The 21,855-nt window shown below is 42.5% G+C and overlaps 1 protein-coding gene across 4 annotated transcripts in view; it reads left to right on the top strand.

The window, feature by feature from the left end:
• LOC143040213 (sestrin-3-like) overlaps positions 1–21,855 on the top strand; it is a 116,868-nt gene that overhangs the window by 79,110 nt on the left and 15,903 nt on the right. For 3 of the 4 annotated variants that reach the window (XM_076210893.1, XM_076210909.1, XM_076210901.1), the window contains exons 2-9: positions 1–115; positions 3,886–4,038; positions 17,181–17,363; positions 17,584–17,742; positions 18,149–18,279; positions 19,261–19,426; positions 20,567–20,757; positions 21,206–21,350. The exon at positions 1–115 is cut by the window's left edge and continues 14 nt beyond it. In XM_076210893.1, the coding sequence (XP_076067008.1) occupies positions 1–115; positions 3,886–4,038; positions 17,181–17,363; positions 17,584–17,742; positions 18,149–18,279; positions 19,261–19,426; positions 20,567–20,757; positions 21,206–21,350 (1,243 nt within the window). The remainder of the gene's footprint in view (positions 116–3,885; positions 4,039–17,180; positions 17,364–17,583; positions 17,743–18,148; positions 18,280–19,260; positions 19,427–20,566; positions 20,758–21,205; positions 21,351–21,855) is intronic. The other variant, XM_076210915.1, reaches the window with a different exon arrangement.

Genomic DNA, 21,855 nt, shown 5'->3' on the forward strand with positions numbered 1-21,855 from the left:
CCGGAAATCGAAGAAATCAGGTTCGTCGCCATCACCACCACCACCACCAACACCAACACCTCCACCGCCCAACGCCCACCTCACCTTCCACTCTCCCTTGCCAGCGCCAGCCATGGTAAAGCACCATCGTCGAGGGAGTTTTTGGTTTGTATGGGGCTGCATGGCAAGAGCCTTCTTCCATAGGTTTGGTTTTGGCAAACGCCCGGACATTCGGCTCGTCAACTTTCCATCTGCCCTCAAACCGTTTCATCTAAGTTTTCACTGCCATACCGAGCCAGCTCGCGCACACGGAGGCGTGGCTTTTGTGTGCCGTCATATGGAGTAAAAGAGAGGATGCGGAAAAGGGACAGAAGTGAAATAAGGCTTGAATGGGCTTGCGTTCGTGTTGTGAAGGCAGTGTCACACACACACACACATAAACACACACACACACACACACACACACACACACACACACACACACACACACACACACACACACACACACGGGCCAGATGACGTCACAGATCCGATGTGGAAGGAGAGTGAACAGACTTGGTATCACGAATCTTTGAGCGGCGCTAGCGTCTCGCGTTTAACGTAGATCCTGCGCGCTGGTTGGTGGTATTGAAGGCGTTAAAGTGGGGCGATTGGAAGTCGATCTCGTGACGATGACGATCTTGAAGAACGTGGAGAACACATTCCCCACAGCATACAGACACTCATGAACGTTCGCGTGACGTAGTGTACATTCTCTCGATCGAAACGTTAACCTTTCTGGACCCCGTGTGTGCGTGGAGCCACGTAACAACAATCACACGAGCATACACGAAAGAAAAACATGGCTAGGATGTCACCAGTTCAGAAATGGTTCATATTCCAGAAGAAGAAGAAGAAGAAGAAGAAAGTGACTAATTCATACTAAACCCTTTCCCCACGTTTTTTTGTGAGTTATTCCATGTCCCCTAATCTTCCAGCCTTCACCTTCTGGAAGGTCGCTGGAACCAGCCTTGGGTAACTGCCTATAAGAAACTTTGTGTTGAGATCGGTCATGGAATCTGATCTCGGCAAAGCGGTGAGGGAGGTGGGGGCGCTCGCTCGGTCAAATCCGGAGTAAAGATTCCGGCCTGGTCAACCAGTCTGGCTTTGTCGAACACGCAACTTGTCGAAAGTTTGTTGGGCCGTGGGTGTACCGTGGACATCACACGAACCTGCTGCACGCCCAAGGGACGCGTTGGCAGTGTCTGGTAACTCGTATTGAAACGACAGTGATTCTGGTGCAACATTGAATTTTCGCGGATGCAAAAGTTAAAATTTCGCGTAACTCCTTTCAGCAGTTTACTGGATAATGTTTTCGTGTTGCCAGTTGGAAGCACAGTCAGTCCTATGAGATCTTACACAGGTGTTTACAGACAATATTAGATTATCACCATCTTTGGCCGATAACGGAAATACAAGAATGAATATGGGAGCCATTAGTAATCCTGACACATCATTATCAATACTTAATGATAAGGTAGGACCCCATCCCCCATCCCCCATCCCCCCCACCTGGGGACCAAGGGCCCCTTGAGGGGGCATAGTTTTGTAAGTAGGGCCACAAGAAAGCCTGGCGATTCTATTCAGTGTTAGAGTGATCTACGTGAGACTAAAGAACAGCAGTGCATGACAGCAATACATAAGTACGGGATACACGAGGAAATTGACCGAGGGGTCCTAAAAGTATACGGTGGCACTTTGTAGAGTTTCTGTTGTAGTGCTCGCTTGGGATGTTTTATGATACAACGAATCGTTTTCATTTTCTTCCTACGCCGACCCCTGAGGCCGAACGAAGTCTCCAAAGCCCACTCAGCCATGAAATAAGATTACCTGGCGCTGGTCCAGACAAGAAGGTATCCAGTTTACCAAAATGTATGTTAAGACGATCGTGCCGGTGGTGGGTCAAGGTAACCAAGGTTACAATAATCTAGGCGTCAGATTATCTAGGTGACGCCTGTCTAGGTGTCCTTGATGGCGTCGAGGTGATCAGCTTCGTCGCCGATGAGGATTATATGCCCTTTTCGCATTAAACTCTGTTCCCGGAAGCCCCGCCCACACGGGTCGTTCCTGTTTCCTGATTGGTGGAGATCGTTGGTGTCTATACGGAAGCACCTTGTTATCCCTACATTCGTTCCCCCGGTCACCAGGTCGCTAATGAACTGAGCTGGGCGCGTTCCTCGGTGCGTTCCGTTTTAGTTTGACCGCGGTTAGCGCTCCCAAACTATTAAAGCTTAAGAGGCAGGTTCATATCGAAATAAAAGTCCGGTAGGCCACACACTATGCCGGCACCTGTATTGCTTTAATAGTTTGGGAGCGTTACCCACGGCCAAACCAAAGCGGAACGCACCGAGGAACGCGCCCAGCTCTGCTAATGAAGATACACACGAAGTCAAGGGTAGTATTAATTTCTTTGTTACTGAGATTGTGTCATGAAGATGAATAAAATCGCCTTGTGACAACCAGAACGAAAAGAAACGTACTACCTGGTACGAAAGGGGTTAACAGGGGGCGGGGCTTCGGTGTCAGACTTTGGTGATCAGGCTATCCCTCTCTCTCTTTCTCTCTCTCTTTATCTCTCTCTCTTTTTCTCTCTCTTTTTCTCTCTCTCTCCCTCTCTCCCTCCCTCTCCCTCCCTCTCTCCTGCTAGGGGTGAACAAAGTTCTTAAGCAATAATCCAGAAATAAAACAATAAATAAATGGCGAATAAAAAGATAAAAATTTCGCTCCATTAAAATGTTTACCCATATAGGTCCGGGGTCTTGTCTAAGCCGAATAAAATCGCCGGGCGTTTGCCAGAAGGAAGACTTTAAAGTGTGTCGCTGTAGGTGAAGGGTTAAATCTAAACTGGTTTAACTACTTAACGGACAAGGGGAAACAATTCCCTTCCCAGCTGAATAAAATCAATTGACGGCATTTAGAAAGTTGACACCATGTAGCCCGGGGAACGAGTTTATCGTTGTCAGTTAGACTCTGAATAAGTTTAGCTTTGATCAAGTTTAACTAGTTTTTTCAGGAGAAAGTCACACGCAAAAGTTTTGACGTCAATATATATATATATATATATATATATATATATATATATATATATATGATCATTTATATGACAGTCGCATGTAGGATTCGAACCCACTGGTTTCGGCCAAAAGTAAAATAACTTTCACAAAGCCTTTACCCACTCCACCCACTCTGTGAAGGTAATCTTACGGGTGGCCGAAAGCAGTGGATTCGAATCCTACATGCGACTGTCATAAAAATTATCATATTAATGTTGCTATCACTAGCGAATTTCTCATATATATATATATATATATATATATATATATATATATATATATATATATATATATATATATTGTCGAGTACATGATATACAGTACTGTATGTTCCTATGTAGTATTTAACATATTTATATAATTTTCTTGAATATAAAAAAATCGTAAGACAAAGAATTTGTGTAATGAAAAAGTTTGGGTGGTTCAAAACTTTTGCACGTGACTGTATTGTGCGACCTTCCACATTTACGAAATTATGTAAGGATCGTTAGTTGAGTAACCTAAGGTCGCCGAGCGCCTGCAGATTCCCGGCAGAGACAAAAACGTTGTGTGGAAAAGATTCAATAACTTTACGAGGGAAAAAAATGGCAACAGTTGATGCCGTCATAGAAACGGTTAACAGCGTTCAAGCCTGTCGTCTACCTGCCGGGTGTTTTAAGGTCGCTAGGCACCCAAGGGGGGGCACCAACGGTGGATCTTGGCCACCAAAGACTTAGAGAGTTTTTTTTTTTTTTTTTTTATTGTTTTTTTTTTTTTTTCCCTGCCTTCGTCAGGTGGTTCTTGACAATTTCTCATTTTGTTCATCCTCCGTCAGGGCCACCTCGGTCTAGCCGTGGACGGCGCGAGTCTGGAGCAGATGCTGGAGGACCACCCGACGTACCTGGACTCTTTCTCCAGGCTTCACCATGCTCTCATGCACGGTGATGGTCCCTTGCCCGAGCACTTCCGTGCCTACATTGCCATCATGGTGAGTATATATTTTGCCGTTGAGGGGAAGGGAACAAGTTCCAGAGAGAAGACAGGGTGATTCCAGGACTATTTTTTGCACACACACACACGCACACACACACACACACACACACACACACACACACACACACACACACACACACACACACACACACACACACACACACACACACCTTACCCATAGATCTGTCATACATGAGCTCTGAGCTCTCTTACGGGAGGACAGTAGCTGTCAATCACGAGTCCAACACGTGATCCAAGACCATGGCGAATTACACACACACACACACACGCGCGCGCACACACACACACACACACACACACACACACACACACACACACACACACAATTCGTGTGCTTATGTATGTGTATTTTTAGTTGGTTTGCATTTTCCCCAAGCGAGACCTCTGAGACAGAATTCCGAGGGGCATATCGATGTTGGCCTTTCCGAGGTAAGTTGTCAGCCAACCGGCGACAGATCCACACGGTAAGTCCACTAGGGTAGTCCCCAGGGTACCATTTACGGGGATCGAAGTGGTCGTAGGCTCCTCCAGTGTAACAAAACTAACCGCGCTTCCAGAGTGAGGATTCCTCTCAGGGCCTTCCCTCGAATCTCCCCCGTGGTTAGCGTCGGCCCTTGTAGATGCAGGACCCCAAGAGTGAAGAGCCCAGAGTGTTAAGTAGAAGAAAGATGGTGGTGGTCACACACCGGGAGCCCGCTGACGTCAACAGGGACCTTACCCAAGAGAGAAAACGACGTCAAATGTGATAAAGCATTGGTGGGATTACGTTCAAGCTAAGAAGGGTGGGTGAGGGATGGTGGACAGTAGGGAAGGGATAAAGGGGAGTATTATTTAATTTTTCCTTGACAGTAACCAGCGCTTCTGTCCCTAGAGGCAGGGTGTAGTAAAGAAGAGTTGTATGGAGAATAGCAGAACAGAGTGGAAATAGGAACCAAGTGATGGAGGTTAATCTTTAGTCATAAAACATTCCTGTGTGACTCTGATCCGTAGGGGTGTCACTAAGATGAATAGATTATTGATTGCATAAAACTTGGAGTCGCTACTCCCCCACACAGGGAAAGGGAGAGGGTTGAAGTAGCACACTTTAGTAGGCCTTAGTGGGAAGTGAGGGGGGGGGAGTGGTAGTGAGAGTTGGAGCTGGTGTTGAGGAGTGTTCACTTTGCGGTTATCGTCTTTGCTCACAGCGAGAAATGTAACTCCCCCTCCCTCTCCCCCTCCCCACTCCTACTCCCCACTCCTACTCCTTCCACTCCTACTCCTACTTCAAATTCTCTTCATATTCCTCCACCTCATCCTCGTCCTCATCCTCCATCTCTCTCCTCCTCCTCCTCCTCTTCTTCCATCTTCCTCCTCCTCTTCCATCTTCCTCCTCCTCTTCCATCTTCCTCCTCCTCTTCCATTTTCCTCCTCCTCCTCTTCTATCTCCCTCCTCCTCCTCTTACATCTTCCTCCTCCTCCACCTCCTCCCTCTCCACCTCCTCCTCCCTCTCCACCTCCTCCCCCTCCTCCACCTCCTTCACCTCATTCCTCCTCCCGTCTCCATCTCACTCGTCCTTCTCCTTCTCCTCCTCCTCCCTCTTCCATCTTCCTCCTCCTCCCCCACCACCTCCTCGTCCTCCTCTTCCTCCTCCTCCCTCCCTCATCTCACTCGTACTCCTCCTCTTCCTCCTCCTCTTCCTCCTCCTCTTTCTTCTCCCTCCATCTCCTCCTCCACACAAATAAGCTTAACTGTGGCACTCGCTTAACTCTGCTGGCACCGCTCTTGTAAGGGAATTACCCCTCGCGTGTGTGTTGGGTGGAGGGGCGGGGTGGATTGGGGTGGGGTGGGTGGGGGGCGAAGGGGATTGAAGGCCTCAAACAGGCTGGCAGGTGGTGTACTGTTGAACTCGGGGGGAGGTGAGTGTGGTGGGGGGGAAAGATCCTGCTGGCCTGCCTTATCTCCCCTGGGAGGAGCCTGTCAGCCTTCACAAACCTCGGGGGTGGGTTGGGAGGGGGGTTACCTGTAGGTCTTCGTCAGTCATCCCAGGGTAACATGTCGGGCTTTAGTGGGTTTATCCCCCCCCCCCGTCCCAACCACACCATCTCCCAGGGGCTCCCTGTGGGTCAGCCTTAGGAGCCCCCAGGGGATGGGGGAACCCTGAGGGTAGATAAGGGATCCTTGGACCACAGGTTATGGGGCCCCCAGGAGTGCCCCGGCAGGGGGCCTAGATATGACTTATCGGTGATAAGAGCCCTGAATCTGTCGACGGAGCGAAAGCAAAGGATAGCAAACGATCTGTGATACATGGTTGATGGCTCTAAGAGTTAGCGATCGTCGTTATTTGTGAGGACAGCACTGAGAGACAAGGATGATCGAAGGAGGGTGGGGAGGAAGGGAGGAAGATGCTAAGATTATCCTTCGTTTATGGAAGTAAAGACTTTCCTTGATCAAATCTCCCTGGGACTCCCAGGTCCATCACCCTCTACCCATGGGGACATCTTTGGGTTCTGAAGGTAGCGCTCTCTCTCTCTCTCTCTCTCTCTCTCTCTCTCTCTCTCTCTCTCTCTCTCTCTCTCTCTCTCTCTCTCTCTATATCTCTCTCTCTCTCTCTCTCTCTCTCTCTCTATATATATATATATATATATATATAATCTGTCAGATCAGTATAGTTTCTATATCTCTCCATCTACGTACGTATCTACCTATCTCTAAATATCTGTCTACCTATCTATATCTCTATATTTCTATATATCTGTTCCTCACTTCCTCCGCGGTATGCGGAAATGTCACGGGTTCGTTGTACTTAGTAGGACCACCAGGCTCACAAGTGGGCGGACACACACACACACACACACACACACACACACACACACACACACACACACACACACACACACACACACACACACACACACACACACACACACACACACGCACACACACACACACACACACACACACACACACACACACACACACACACACACACACACACACACACACACACACACACACACACACACACACACACACACACGCACGCACGCACGTGTTAGGGAGGGAAATAAGAGGAAATTTCCTTTAAAAGATGTATATAATAGAAAGCGACCCTGGAGAAGAAAAAAGGATATATGGATGTGCACGTATGTGTGTCAACAAGTCACGGGTGAGTGTCAAACTTTGCTTGTGAGATTCTCGGGAGTTCGAATTTGTTGTTGCTGTTGTTTGTTGTTGCTGCTGCTGTTGTTGAGCGCTGGTGCGTGCCTGATGGCCTCTTAGCTTGCTTGGCTCGTTCTAAAAACATGTTTACTTGTTGACAAGGCGATTACCTGCTCAAATGCAGCTTGAATAAAATCGCCTGGCGACACCAGATTTGGAAGGAGTGAGTTAGGCTGTAACACGTTCCCTTATTCATGGGCTCTCGCACAGATGAATAAAATCGCATGACGACAACCTTGTGAGCAAGACAGGTGCAGGTTCCTTGATTGCTTCGTTGGCAATACATTATTATTATTATTATTATTATTATTATTATTTGTTTATATTTGGTTTACATATAAGCATTAGGGTGAAAGTTTTTTTGTTTTGTTTTTTGCTCCGTCTTTGGATGGTATTTATTATCCATGGCAAGGCTATTTTTCATGTTGTTGTTTGTCTTCAAGCGCGATTGCAACTCGTATATCGTTTCCCATGCCAATCTGTTCATTATTTGTTGCTTATCCCGCCAATATTTTGCTGAGTCATTGTTGTTGTGGCCGCCGCTTCGTCGACACACATGTTTGGCAGGTTTTTTGTCGACCTACTTCCATTGTTTTTTCTTTCTTTTTTTCATTGTTTTTTTTTTATCTTTCGTAAGTGTTTGCTGCCATTCAGTCGTGTTCTTTTTTTTAAGTATTATTTTTATGTCTTTGAGGATTTTATTGTCTGGAGTGGTGGTGTTGTTTTGGTGCGAAATTCGGATGTAGAGATGTCGCTTTGATTTTGAATCGTACGATAAGCCGTTACCAAAGTTGCCACATTTATCTACTTTTTTTTGTTTTCCCTTCCTTGCCGAGTTGCACGTTTCCTATGACTTTTGCTACAGTTAGACAATCTTATTCACCTCAGTGGCGCCAAACTCACCACTGTGACCCCCCTTCGTTGCTGCAGTTGAATAAAATCACCTGACGGCAGGTGTCTGGCAACTCATGGCAACTTCTCGACGCCCATGGGCGACCATGCCAAGACGAGATTTCAGATTTCAGTGTTTCTGTTTTCCTGTGAAACTTAATGAAGCCTTTGATTAGGTACAATGAAGTTTTATTTATTTATTTATTTATTATCCATTTGTTGACATTAAACGAGAAATTTGAACCATTTTTTCACATTTTTCGTAGATTATCTGTTTCCGGGGTGTTCTCGGCTGAATAAAATAACATGACAAATGTGCGAGTCAAAATGTAGTGGGTGGGTTTGCCCAAAAATAGATGAACTCTTGAGCTTCGATTCTTTTTATCTTCAGTTTAATAAAATCGCCTGACGACCATTTAGACTTGGAACTGGCACATCGCCTCAATGCATGCAATCTGCTGGCGATCGCCACAAGATCTAGACAAGAAGGCACTGCTTTCAAAGTGGCTAGATAATATAAAAGGGTTTTCTGCAGCTAATTACTACTGCTTGGTTCCTCTTAATAAAATACCTTATCCTAATTTGCCCCCATTCTTTGTTGTCGACGAAAGGCAGTAAACAAATAAACACATCAGCACTACTCTGCAGATTTTTTTTTTCTGCCTCTTCTCTGGTCGCCAGTCACGGTGATAAGTAGGACACGACGGTTTGTCAAAAACTCCATGACAGTTCAGTGGTTGGCTCCTGAGGAGCCCCGTGTTTGTACCCTGTGGGTCAGTCGTCGAGGGGCCGATAACTGTTATCGTTGTTGTTGCTCTTCCAAAGCCTTATCTGAGGCCGGCCAGGCACGAGTCAATTAATAAAAATAAAAAAAAGAGCCTTATCTCTTTCCTGGTGGGATGTGAAAGTGAAATTATGTAGGGGGAGGGGTGGGGGGGTCGGTGGGGAACAATAGCTGTTGTGGGACAGTGCGAAAGGGAAGTCTTTTTCTGAATAAGGAAGTGGATTTGCTTTTCCCGTGAGAGGCGGGGCGGAGGGTGGGGGTGGGGGGGGTGTCCTTCGCGGTGACTGTGGGTGGTGTTGGAACAAACACGCCAATATTGAATGTTACTGTATACCTTGAGTCTTATCGGGTTCTGTGGTTCTTGGCTCGTTTGGGATTACCTGCTCCGATGATGTTGTTGTTAAGACAGCGATAGGCAGAACTAAATGTTACATATACTTGACATAAGCAGATAATCCCTCCCTTCTCCTCCCGTGGAGGAATCCTTACGAAACACCTTAAACCAGTGAGTCACTTGTGGTGTTTGTGTGCGTGCATGCGTGTGTGTGTGTGTGTGTGTGTGTGTGTGTGTGTGTGTGTGTGTGTGTGTGTGTGAGTGAGTGTGTGAACGCGTTTCTTCATTCCCAGTGTTCCTTTTCTTTCTCGAAAGTTAAATAAAAATATAATTTAATTCAGATGGATATTAAACCTACGTATGTAGTTTGCGGCTTTTTGTTTTAATCTGTATGAAAGGGAGAAATGTGAGCAGATTTTCGTTGTCTTTCGTCAAAATTGTGAGCTCATACGCTTTGCTGATATTCTGTAATGGTGCACATTGTTGGATATACACCAGCTACAAACTCGTTACATTCTAGGCTCCAAGGCGCGGGGGGGGGGGGGGGGGTGTGTGTAGAATAAAGTATCTAAAGACAGGTCCTTATTAGATGTTTCATAATATTATTATTATTATTATTATTGTTGTTATTATTATTATTATTATTATTGTTTTATTTTTTAGGTTTACTTTTCGTGGTAATCGAATGCGCTCACGTTTAGTAGATGTCTATGTTAGCTCCGACGACTTGCTCAGTATATTTACCTAACATCATTCGATTTTAAAACTAAAACCAATTTGCACGAATGCAGTGAAACTCTTTTGTTTTTATTCTTAATCGAACGCTCATGTTTGGCGAACGGCTTGATAACAAAGTTAACCCAGTTGTAACACGATCACGGGATGTTGCTGACCCCAAACAATCTGCATTAGGGATTGGAAGAATACCAGCGGACTTCCTAGTTCCTCCTCCTCCTCCTCTCCCACTTCTACCTCTTTCTCATTCTCTTCCATTTTTTTTTTATTTACTCGTGTGTTTTTTCTCCTATTTCCTTCCTCCTTTCTTTCCTGTTTTCCTATTTTCTTTTTATGTTCACATACTCTTTCTTTCTCTCCCTCTCTCCTCTCTCCCTCTCTCTCTCCTTCCCCCTCCCCTCCTCTCCCCCCTCCCCTCCTCTCCCCCCTCCCTCTCCTCCTCTCCCCCCCTCTCTCTCTTTTCCTGTCTCATGTCTTGGAATGGACAGGGTGGGAAGGAAAGACGGATAAAACATGGCGAAGGAATTATACATTCGGTTTTTTTTTTGTACAGGAACAAATTGATCTCTTTGTTTACTTGTTTATTAATTTATTTACATATGTATTTAGTATATTGTAGTTGTTGAGTATGGGTCAAGTCACGCTGTATATATATACTGTATATATATATAATATATATATATATATATATATATATATATATATATATATATATATATATATATATAGATATACATGTATGTATGTATGTATTTATATAAAATGCATTGGTGCTTCGCTACGATTGAGTTGGGAGTTAGATTTCTGATGATTTGTTCGTGGCCGGTGTCGTGTTCCAGCGCCCAGACCCACCTCAGGCGACAGAGTTACGTCCGTTGGGTTCATATCACAACAGTGTCCTTGGGTCGAGTCGCACGTGCGCTCAGCTCATCTGTCCTGGGATCTGGAGGCGCACTGACGGAAAGGAATTATGTTGTTCTTGTTGTTCTTGTTCTTGGTGCTCTCGACCTACGTTTTATAAGTCAATAATCCGGATTCTCTTGGGTTCATTGACGTGGTTTGTCGTGTGTGTGTGTGTGTGTGTGTGTGTGTGTGTGTGTGTGTGTGTGTGTGTGTGTGTGTGTGTGTGTGTGTATTTACCTAGTTGTATTTACCTAGTTGTATTTCACGGGAAGGAGAGCTACGCTCGTGGGGTCCCGTCTCCATATCTCATTTTATCTAAACTATTTTTAAATTCATGTATTGTTCTTGCACACACTATTTTTTCATCCAACTTGTTCCAACTGTCTATTACTCTGTGAGGAAAGCTGTTCTTTTTCAGATCTCTTCTATAGCTGTCCTTCTTGATTTTCCTTCCGTGTCCTCTTGTGTTTCCATCATCCCATTTTATCAGATTCTCTCTATCAATAACTTCTATGCCTTTCATGATTCTGTAAATAGCTATCAAATCTCCTCTCTCTCTTCTTTGCTCTAATGTCTGTAGTTCAAGTTTTGCTAGTCTCTCTTCATATGATAGTTTTGAGAGTGTTGGTGCCAATTTTGTAATTGCTCTTTGTATTCTTTCAAGTTTTTTTATACATTTTTTTGTACTTGGTGACCATACTGTTGCTGCATATTCCAATTTTGGTCTTATCAGAGTGGTTAGAATTTTCTTCACCATTTCTTCATCCAGGTATGCAAATGCCACTTTGATTGTTCTTATCAAATTATAAGTTTCTCCAAAAATCTTATTTATATGTTTCTCAGGTGACATATTATTCATAACAATGACTCCCAGGTCCTTCTCATTCTCTACTTTTTTTATTCCTTCTTCTCCCAATTTATATGATCCTATTATTCTGTTTTTTGCTTTTTCCAAATTCCATTATACTACACTTTTTAGTGTTGAACTCCATCTCCCACTTCCTACTCCATTCCTGTACTTTGTTCAGATCATTCTGTAGTGACTCACAATCTTCATCCGTTTTCACTTTTTTCAACAGTTTTGCATCATCTGCAAAGAAGCTCATATAACTTTTAATTCCTTCATCCATATCATTAATATATATAGCAAACATTATTGGGGCCAGAACTGTTCCTTGTGGGACACCGCTTATTACTTCATCCCATTCTGAGTGTTTATCTCTTATCACCACTCTCATTTTTCTTTCTTGCAAAAAGTTTTCCATCCATTTAAGCAGTTTGCCCTGTATTCCTCCTTCAGTTTCTAATTTCTTAAGCAACTTTTTGTGTGGTACTTTGTGTGTGTGTGTGTGTGTGTGTGTGTGTGTGTGTGTGTGTGTGTGTGTATGTGTGTGTATGGGGGAAAAGTTGCGGCACATCCGTCACAGTAGGTAGAGACAGCCAACGGGCGTAGACGAGACGACAACCTCATTTACTACAACCTCGGCTCTTTAGTCATTTACACCAGTATTCCCAAGCAAAGAATACATGAACATCATAAACTACAAAAAGAAAAATGCCTTAAAAGTTCTTTACAAACTATATTTTCTTTGCAAAAGTTTCAGGAATATGTTTCTTCTTCTCTTTCTTCCTCTTCTTTTTCTTCTGCTTGTGCACAAGTTATGCTGTTGGTTAAAAGAAGTTGGATTATAAAATAACACATCGACTGTAGCAACAAACGTTGTGTTGATAAGAATGCCGTTTTCTCTATTTCCTACATCAGTGAAACCTCGTAATAATATTGTCTCCTACTACAATGGCAAATCTTCATGAATTATAAATAAATGATTGGTATGTGTCCGTCACACTATACTTAGAAGCAGTGTTTTTAAATAATTATATTACAAGAAAACTCGCAGATATGTTTACGTAGCTGGGAAAAATGGCGCCTTGTCGGTGAAATTACTTGAATATGGTCACATTTCATATAAGTTTCTCTTAAGTATGCAATTTTCCCATTTATCCATGCTGTACTACGATCTCACTTCCTTGCGTATTGTAAGATTGAATGTGTATTATAAAAGATCGTATACAAGTTGCTATAGTCGAAAAGATAGAATCAATAGATATCTGCATTATACCGTGACGGTTAGATTTGCCGCCATTGTCATGCAAGTGATTTCGTCCTCACATTCGGCGACGGATAGAGGCTGGTAATAGTAATTACCATGGTACCACGTTTAAATTGTGTTGTCTTGCAGGGATGAAGACTGGCCAACACACACACACACACACACACACACACACACACACACACACACACACACACACACACACACACACACACACAGATCGGCAAATAATGAGCTCTGAGCTCACCGCCGTAGGGTGGTGTCTGGCTGTCTCGACAGAGACTGCAGCAGATCCGAGGTGAATACACACACACACACACACACACACGACTCGACGGCGCGGTTGGTAGAGTCCCAGACTGTCACTACGGCGGTCCGGGCTCGAATCCTGCCCAGGGCTGAAATAATTTCAGTATTGCTGCGCTTCGAGTCGTTACTCCAACTCTCGTGGGCGGGGAGTTGAGGGGTGCGTGTAAGGTCACAGCATTCCCCATAGATAGGTCATACGAGCTCTGAGCTCTCTTCCGGGAGGGAAATAGCTGTCGATCACGAGCTCAGGACGTGATCCAAAGACCAAGGTGGTATACACACACGCACACACACTCATATAATATACATATATATATATATATATATATATATATATATATATATGTACACACACACACACAACACACACACACACACACATACACACCCATGAGATCCCACCTGAAGAATTGTCACCCCTGTACGCCGAATATCAGCAGTGGAATAAAGATTAGGTTAGGTTGAATGAGGGTTATGCTTATTGTCATCAACTTATATAATCGAAGAATCGTAAACTCAGGATGGTCCCTATAGAGACTCATCTTCTCCTCCTCCATAATCCCCCCCCCCCCCATCCCCGAGTTACACTCGAATGGACAGAGCAGGTCAAATGCGGTCAGTTCAGGAGGATGAGATGTCGTAGGGGATTAAGAGGGTTAACTGATCAATTTTACTTTAAGTTTATTGTTTGTATTAGTTACGACTATAGACCCGTCGTACGTCAAGAATTAATATTTACCTATATACGTAAATATGGGCTTATTTGCACGTGTGCGCTCGTGTGTACTCATGTAGACTTTAGTAAGATGCGAGAGACTTCTTCCTCTCGTGCTGTCCTCTTCCTTGCTGGGGAACCACTCTTGCTCTCCTTCTTCTCTGTTTTCCCGAAATCTGTCTTATTCTTCTCAAACAACTTCCTCACATGCAGGAAAGTACAGTTGGGGAAGGTTGCTGCAAGCTCTGTCCACAGGGTCTCCTTCAGTCTGGGGTTGCACCACTGCTTGTCCCGCTTGTTGTAGAGAGGTGGATTCTGCTTCACAAACTCAGCAATCTCAGAAACTTGGGCATCCGTGAAGGGGTGTCTGGTATGTCCCTCTTGCTGGGCCGATACCTCTTCTTTTGTGATTGCTGTAGTCCACTAGGTCCTCCCACAGGTTCTTCTTCGACAACAGGATCGTCAGCAGACTCCGCCTCCACCACAATCGGAGAAGGGGGCATCTCCGGTTCCTGGGTCTGGGGCTTCTTGGACTGCTTGGTGGTCTTGCGAGGTATTGTAGAGGTTGTAGTAGAGAGTATTTCGGCATGTGCGGGAAGATGAATGATTGATGCTGCCCCTAGCGACCCTTTATATACCACCCACGCACCGGTATCAACCAATCAGCGTTCAGTACACGACTCCCCTCGGACCAGCTCGCCAGACATCGTAAGCTGTGCGCAAGGAGGGGTAACATTTTGGGGTAAGACCTCGCAAGAAGTCGCGCGGCGTCGTCCCTGGCGCGAGGTGGCACGAAATGTCACGAACCCGTGCGAAATCTTACGAGATGAGTGTACGACGTCCCAACACCAATGTTGCGAGGTGGCACGAGGTCGTCACCTCACACCACTCCGCGACAAAATATAAAACTGTTTTAAAAACCTGGCGACGTCGTGCCATTTTACACGTTTCTTGCGAGGTCATGTCACGAGCTGGCACGATGTGTAGTACGCTTTCTTACGAGGTGGCACGACTCCACATCGCAACACGGCGCAACAAAAAAAGTGCGTAGGTGTCAACTTACCCTAAGCGCCGCTATGGAAGATCCACCCAGGTCGCACCCTCGCGTCTTGCACAGCCAAGCAAAAGAGTTATATATTACGTAGGTGTATATATAAAGAGAGGTAGCGAGTCCCTCTTTTGTAATGGGATGATGTGGTATCAACGCGGTCCCCTGGGATTGCACCCAGTCGCGACCAAAGGCTCACGTTAAAACATCTGTACTAGAAGTGGCCAGGAGGTCCGAACGCAAAGGTCTTCGGCCACAGCTAAACGCATCCTAACTCCTAATAATTAATAGTATCATCATGATTAAGAGATAAATGTTATATAAAAGGCGGTAGACCTCACGCCATTGTAGCACCATAAAATGTTTATTCACTATCTTCTCTCCCTCTACCTCCTCACCTCCCCCTCCCTTTCAACTCCACCCCCCATCTCTCCTTCCTTGATTTCGTATTTGTTACGTAAGCTGCACCCGCTTTGGTAAGCAGGGGGTGGGGGTGGGGTGCGACTACTTGTGCCAATCACCTGAGTCTCTGTTGCTTCGTGTTTTTCCTCCACCGTCCCGGTGCTCGTTCAATCACCTCCGCCGAGTGCAGGCAACAGGACGATGGGTTCCACCCAAGGATCAAAACTGCTTAGCAAATGAACCTAAGACGATGCTGTTGCCAAAATATCTCAGATCTCCCGATTTTATTTATAAATTTGTTTGATTATTTGTATTTTTCTTGGTTTGACCCATTAAACTCCGATGACAAGATGTCTTGTCATTTGGTCAAATAAAACAGAAAATCATAAAACACCAAAATGTTTGATCAAACACCAGAAAAATATGACGTCAGTCCTCGCTTCGTGCGAGGACTGACGTCATATTTTTCTGGTGTTTGATCAAACATTTTGGTGTTTTATGATTTTTTGTTTTATTTGACCAAATGACAAGACATCTTGTCATCGGAGTTTAATGGGTTAAGTTAGGGTCGGACAGGATAATTATCGCCAAATATTGGCTGGAATTTTCAAAATACCGCCATACCATTTGCGATATCGAACGTGGCGTGTTGTTTACACAGAGACGGTGTGTATTACTGACCTAATTATGATGTGACGACTTATAACTTATGTCATAAATTTATCTTAATCTTTTAAAGAACTTCACACGATAGCAGATGCTGTCATATACTAGGGGGATTTTACTCTCCTCAACGGGAAATAATTCTACAGATACATTTCATTATTTATTTATTTATTTATTTATTTATTTATTTTAGAAATTTCATATTCTATTTGTTATATAATTTAGATCAGGCGTTCTCAATCTGGGTTCGCGGGACGGTTTCTAGTGGGTAATTAGGACTAGCGAAAGATTACTCAAATGTTTAGATCTGCAGAAAGACATTGTACATTTTTATATTAATGCTTAATTGATGAATAAAGTCATTACAATTTTAACCATTTGGTCTCCATTGCGGTACCATTGTATATTTAATTAGTCTTAATATGTTACCATTCTATATTCTGTGTCAGGTTAATGGGGGTACGGGTCGATGGTCTGAGGACTCTCGGGGTGCGTAACAGGAAAAAAGGGTGAGAAGACCTGATGTGGATTATGGAATAATTCATATATAAGATGAATATTTCTAAATCTTCTGAGTGCATGTAGAGAAAAATTAATATAACCCTTTACAAACATTTGAGTTTTTTTTATTAAATTTATTCTTATATACATCGATTAGGTGATATTACTGTTAAAAAATTTCAAAGGAAAATCTAAGAGTGCAGTTCAGCACGATATTTCTACAATATACATCAAAATTGAGTAGGTGCATCTCGAAATGTCTACTACCAAAAATATTTTATAGATTTGTATGGATAATGGGTGTGGTTTGAGTTGAAGGAGCCAGTATGCCCAATTGAAAGAGTCAGTAATTTCAGTTACCTTAATTTGTATGTTGCAGCTATTAAGTTAATTCATAAGAATATTTCATATTTTTACATAACTTTATAATTTACAATCATGGCTGCTTCTACATGGCTTGAAAATAAAGTTGACATTGATTAAAAGGAAGTAAAATGAGATTGTTCTCTTCTTTGCAGGCTGCTTGCCGCCATCAGTGTAATTTCCTCATCACGGAGCAGAAGACTGCTTTCCTGGAGGCAGGGGGTCCAGAGGCCTGGCTCCAGGCTTTAACTTATGCCCCCAAGAAGCTTCAGGACCTCCACACTGTCAACATAATTCTAGCACATCGACCTTGGCTCATGAGTGAGGCACACATTGAGGTAGAGTATTCAAGTAGTGTAGTTTTTATGTATTTGATGTTTTTGTTTTTTTCATCATTTATACATTTATGAATATCAATCTTGCAGGACCACCACTTTCAGGTTCTTGTTGATCCTCTAGTCCCGCAACTTAGGACAAAGGTGACTGCTGTACTTTGGTCACAATCATGGAGCTTTCCAGGAAGTACTAGTTCTTTCTAAGCAACGTTTTCTTTTTCAGCACCTTTTGAAGAATTCCTGGTCTGTCGGGGAGCTAACTCAAGCCATCTGCATCTTGGCACAATTCCACGTCCTGTGTTCCTTCATACATGGTTGTGGGATCGAGTCTTCCTACAACGATGAAGTCCTTCAAAACTCACTGGCCTTGCAATTAGAACAGGTGCCTATCTTCTTCTTTTTTTTTCACAGATATAACCCATTAAACATGGTAATATACCATTTAGATTTTTGTTCTCTTTAGTATTAGACTTTTATCAATATATAGTGGACTTGGGACAGAATAGGATTTACTTGATCAATCCATGTTTCTTCTGGAGTCCACTGAGATCCAATTTGATCACAATTCCACTCATCAGCTGAATATATTTTATATTCGTTTGGCATAAGCCCCCAAAAAATCAAATGTACAACAAATGATAAAAACCTTAAACAACATGTAATTTTATCTGCACCAGAGCAGCTGGCACTGGTCCCATATTCCCTTGTATAGATCTTAGTAATTGTCACCCCTTCATGTATGATAAAGTAGAAGTAATGAATGTTGATTATTATTTTTTACTTTACAGGGGTGTGAATCAAACTCACCCAACAGTTTTGAGCTGAACGAAGGTGGTGTTGCTGTCCTCATGGCAAGAATGAGAACCATTTCCCTTTCCCAGCATGACTACTATCATTCTGAGGAAGACACTAGAAAAAGGTGAGAGAGAAATAGGCAAAAAATGAGTTGGGTATCAATGATATGATTGTATAATGTAGTCCTCCAAAAATCTGTAACTTTAAATCTGATTTTTCAGTGTCACACATGGAAAAACAATAAAAAAAAATTATGCTGTCTATACGCAGATGATATTAAATATCTATCTGCAGTTGTTTTCAAGTTGAGACTCAATAAATGTTGATGATCTTGAATTAAACCTTTCAAAGTCAACTCAAGTTTAAGGGTCTTTGAACCAAATGAAAGTCCTTATGTGATTCTTTGTGTGCTAATGAAACATCTCTGCAACTATTTAAGAGTTGTTGAGGGAAATGTTATTTAGACTAAAGGCCTTGATACCCAAAAAGTTTTACCTTACTGATGTAAACTATACATTTCTCACTATTGTAATGGGATATGATTATAAGTGAGACATTGGATGAAAATAATTTTGGTCATATATATATTTATTTTCATTATTATTAATTTTTTTAAATTAGAACCCTAAAACAGTTAATATTATTGCTGACCTTGATCTTGACTCAGTTACTTCTAAAACTGAATGGGGCCATATTGGGATGATGGCTCACCTTTCTTTAAGTTTGGTGTCCAGTGACCCAACAGTTTTGCCATAATGTTGCAAACACTTGATGCATTACTGCTGTGTGGACTGTTATCAGAGCAAGGGAAGTTTTTCTTAGCTGAGTAAAAATGTTTAGCAGTTTGCAGAACTAAAGTAGGACCCAGATCAGAATGAGCCTATTGTCCAACCCTCAATTGAGTATGGTAAATCCATCTGGGTTGAGCCATAACTAAATTTGCAAAATGTCATGTAGTTGAACATGTTTATCTAGAAAGATTGATTACTAAAAGGAGTTTTACAGGGTTAGATATGCATAAAATCATATGGAAAAGGAGCAGAGATGGTGAATTTTTCCTTCATGTTCTTAAGACACATTGATAGATATTTATATACCTTTCCAGCTTTGAGAAACTAAAGAAGCAGACAGCTGAAATTTCGAGTCCTGCCATTGACTGTGGGAAACCCTTGGAGAGCAAATGTTCTAACCTCTCACCTGATTCAGACTTCACATATGTTGACTTCTCCAAGCGAGGGGAGAAGTCTCAAGCACCAACGTTAAGATCACAGGTAGGCCAGAGAATGAATCCTCATCATTGTCCTCTTCTTCTCCTTCTGCTTCTTCTTCTTCTTCTTCTTCTTCTTCTTCTTCTTCTTCTTCTTCTTCTTCTTCAATAGATGTCATTAATTTTGAGCCAAGTAATATTGTATAAGGAAACCATGATAATATTTATGAGGAACAGGAAGCCATTCTTAACATAAATATGGAAGAAAAGGAGGGATTAGATATAGTGGGTTTATAAGTTCAATGTATTCTTTGCATAAGTAGTGGGTTTATAAGTTCAATGTATACATGCATAAGTAGTGAATTGCAGAACTTGGTTGTTTACATTAGTAACATGTATGAAATATATAGAAGAGCAATGATAGTAAGAGGATTTTTTTTTCCAACAGCTTTTATCAGGCTGCTGTTGCATATAGAAAGAAAATAGTACACATTCATATACTAGAAGGCTATTTCCCACTTCTGCTGGCTAAGTCAGAGCATATTACTCATCCTTCACCCATCCCATACCTATCCAGAAACTCATTTTTTGTCCACTGCTTGGATCAGAAGCAGTGCATCTAGACACAGCACCTCCACAGTTGAAGCTGGTTTATTTCCACTGCTTCCTGTACATCTACATGTTGAATAAGCATAGTGACATCACTGAACCCTGACATAAATCTTTCACTCATTCACCTGAAATCAATCACTCTATTCTTTCTGAACCATTACAGAAACTCTACTACTTGCATAGACGCATTTGCCTGCCCTCAACAAAGTTATGTCTTCCCATACATCTGCATTACGTCCCATGTTACCTTTCTCTCAACCCTTTCATACACCTTCCTCAAATCCATAAAAGCCTAAAAGACATCTTTATCATTTACCAACAACTTTTTGCATATCAATCTTGTTACAAAAATATGATTGACACACCAACTTCTTTAAAAAACCCACATTATTATCCCCTCCATTCTCTCGTGTTTCCCTCCTAAACCTCGCAGTTTACATCCTTGTAAACTACATTTAAGAGACTGATCGATCTAGAACTACTACATGCATATTTATCCCTTTTTCTTTTTGTATAGTGGAACTATACCTACTAGGATAATGAAGGAAAAAATAGTGTTAATAAATTATAATAATCTCCCCTTATCTTGCAGGAATGTTCCTGGGAAGAGCATGGGTTCTCTCTTATCAACGAATTCTACAGTGAAGTGGGTGATATTTTGGATGGCAAGTTCAAGACTGCATATGACCTAACATACTACACCATGGGGCCCAATCACCATGTAGACACCTTTTTGTTCCGAAGAGCTGTGTGGCATTACCTTCAATGTCTATATGGTATTAGGTAAGGATTCAAGTACTAAGGAGTAGTAGGAGAAATGTGGTTGTGCATTGGATAACATACTTCTGATCATCCTAAAGATTCATAGTCTGAAGCCCTAGAACAGATACAGTAACTCTTAATATACACATGTTTTATTTATATGTTTACTTATTATTATTATTATTATTTTTTAATAATGTTGTGTTACAATGGGGAAGGGGGGACTACCACAAAGAAGATCCCATCATAGGCCCCACCATTTCTGTAATATATAATGACTAGAACTAGGGTAGGTTATAGAAGCAATGGATAATATTGCATGGTGACTGCATGCTGTTCACTGTGGGTAATATGTAGAACATGCTAAGCCAAATAGTAATAGTATTAAAAGGTAGATAAAGGTAGGAATTCATATAATGCTTTTTCAATATAATAGAAGGTAGAAGCTACGAGTGTCCATTCTTTACAGACAAGATGACTATGACTACAGCCAAGTGAACCAGCTATTGGAGAGGAACCTGAAGACCTTTATCAAGACAGTGACCTGTTTCCCAGAACGTCTTAGAAGTACAGAACAGACCAACATCATGAAAGGCTTCCTACAAAGTGAAAAGGTGTGTTATAAAATGCAACCTCCACCCTCTCATTATCTTTCTCCTCACCTTCTTCATGGGGCTGTGGGCCTACTGCAGGATTTCTTGGTTTCCTGTGTAGCTTAACTCCTTTATTATTATCTTTTTTTTAACTGTAATTTCACAAACATAACAAAAATAGATTTTCAGCTAGGCTATTGCAACCTGTTACCCTGCACTATGTACAGCTCCCACCTCTGTGGGGAACTGTAGGACCTTAGAGCTGTTGGTGTATTCTCTTCTGTTGCACAAGCATGTCTTTCTTCTACTCAGGCATTCCCTGATGTGTTCCAATGGGAACTTGGAAGGTTTTACCCTGCATGGGGTATGGGTTGCTTTCAATTTTATGTGGTCATTATTCTAAGACATTGGTGACATCACTACAGACCAGAGGTACAGTGTTTTTTTATGATTAGAGAATAATTCCCACTAAAACAAAAATGCTAATCACTTCAGATGTCTATTGTCCTTCCTTTCTGCTATCCAT

Source organism: Oratosquilla oratoria, chromosome 2 (genome assembly GCF_046742065.1).
Source record: "Oratosquilla oratoria isolate Oo_2021 chromosome 2, ASM4674206v1, whole genome shotgun sequence".
Classification (NCBI taxonomy): domain Eukaryota; kingdom Metazoa; phylum Arthropoda; class Malacostraca; order Stomatopoda; family Squillidae; genus Oratosquilla; species Oratosquilla oratoria.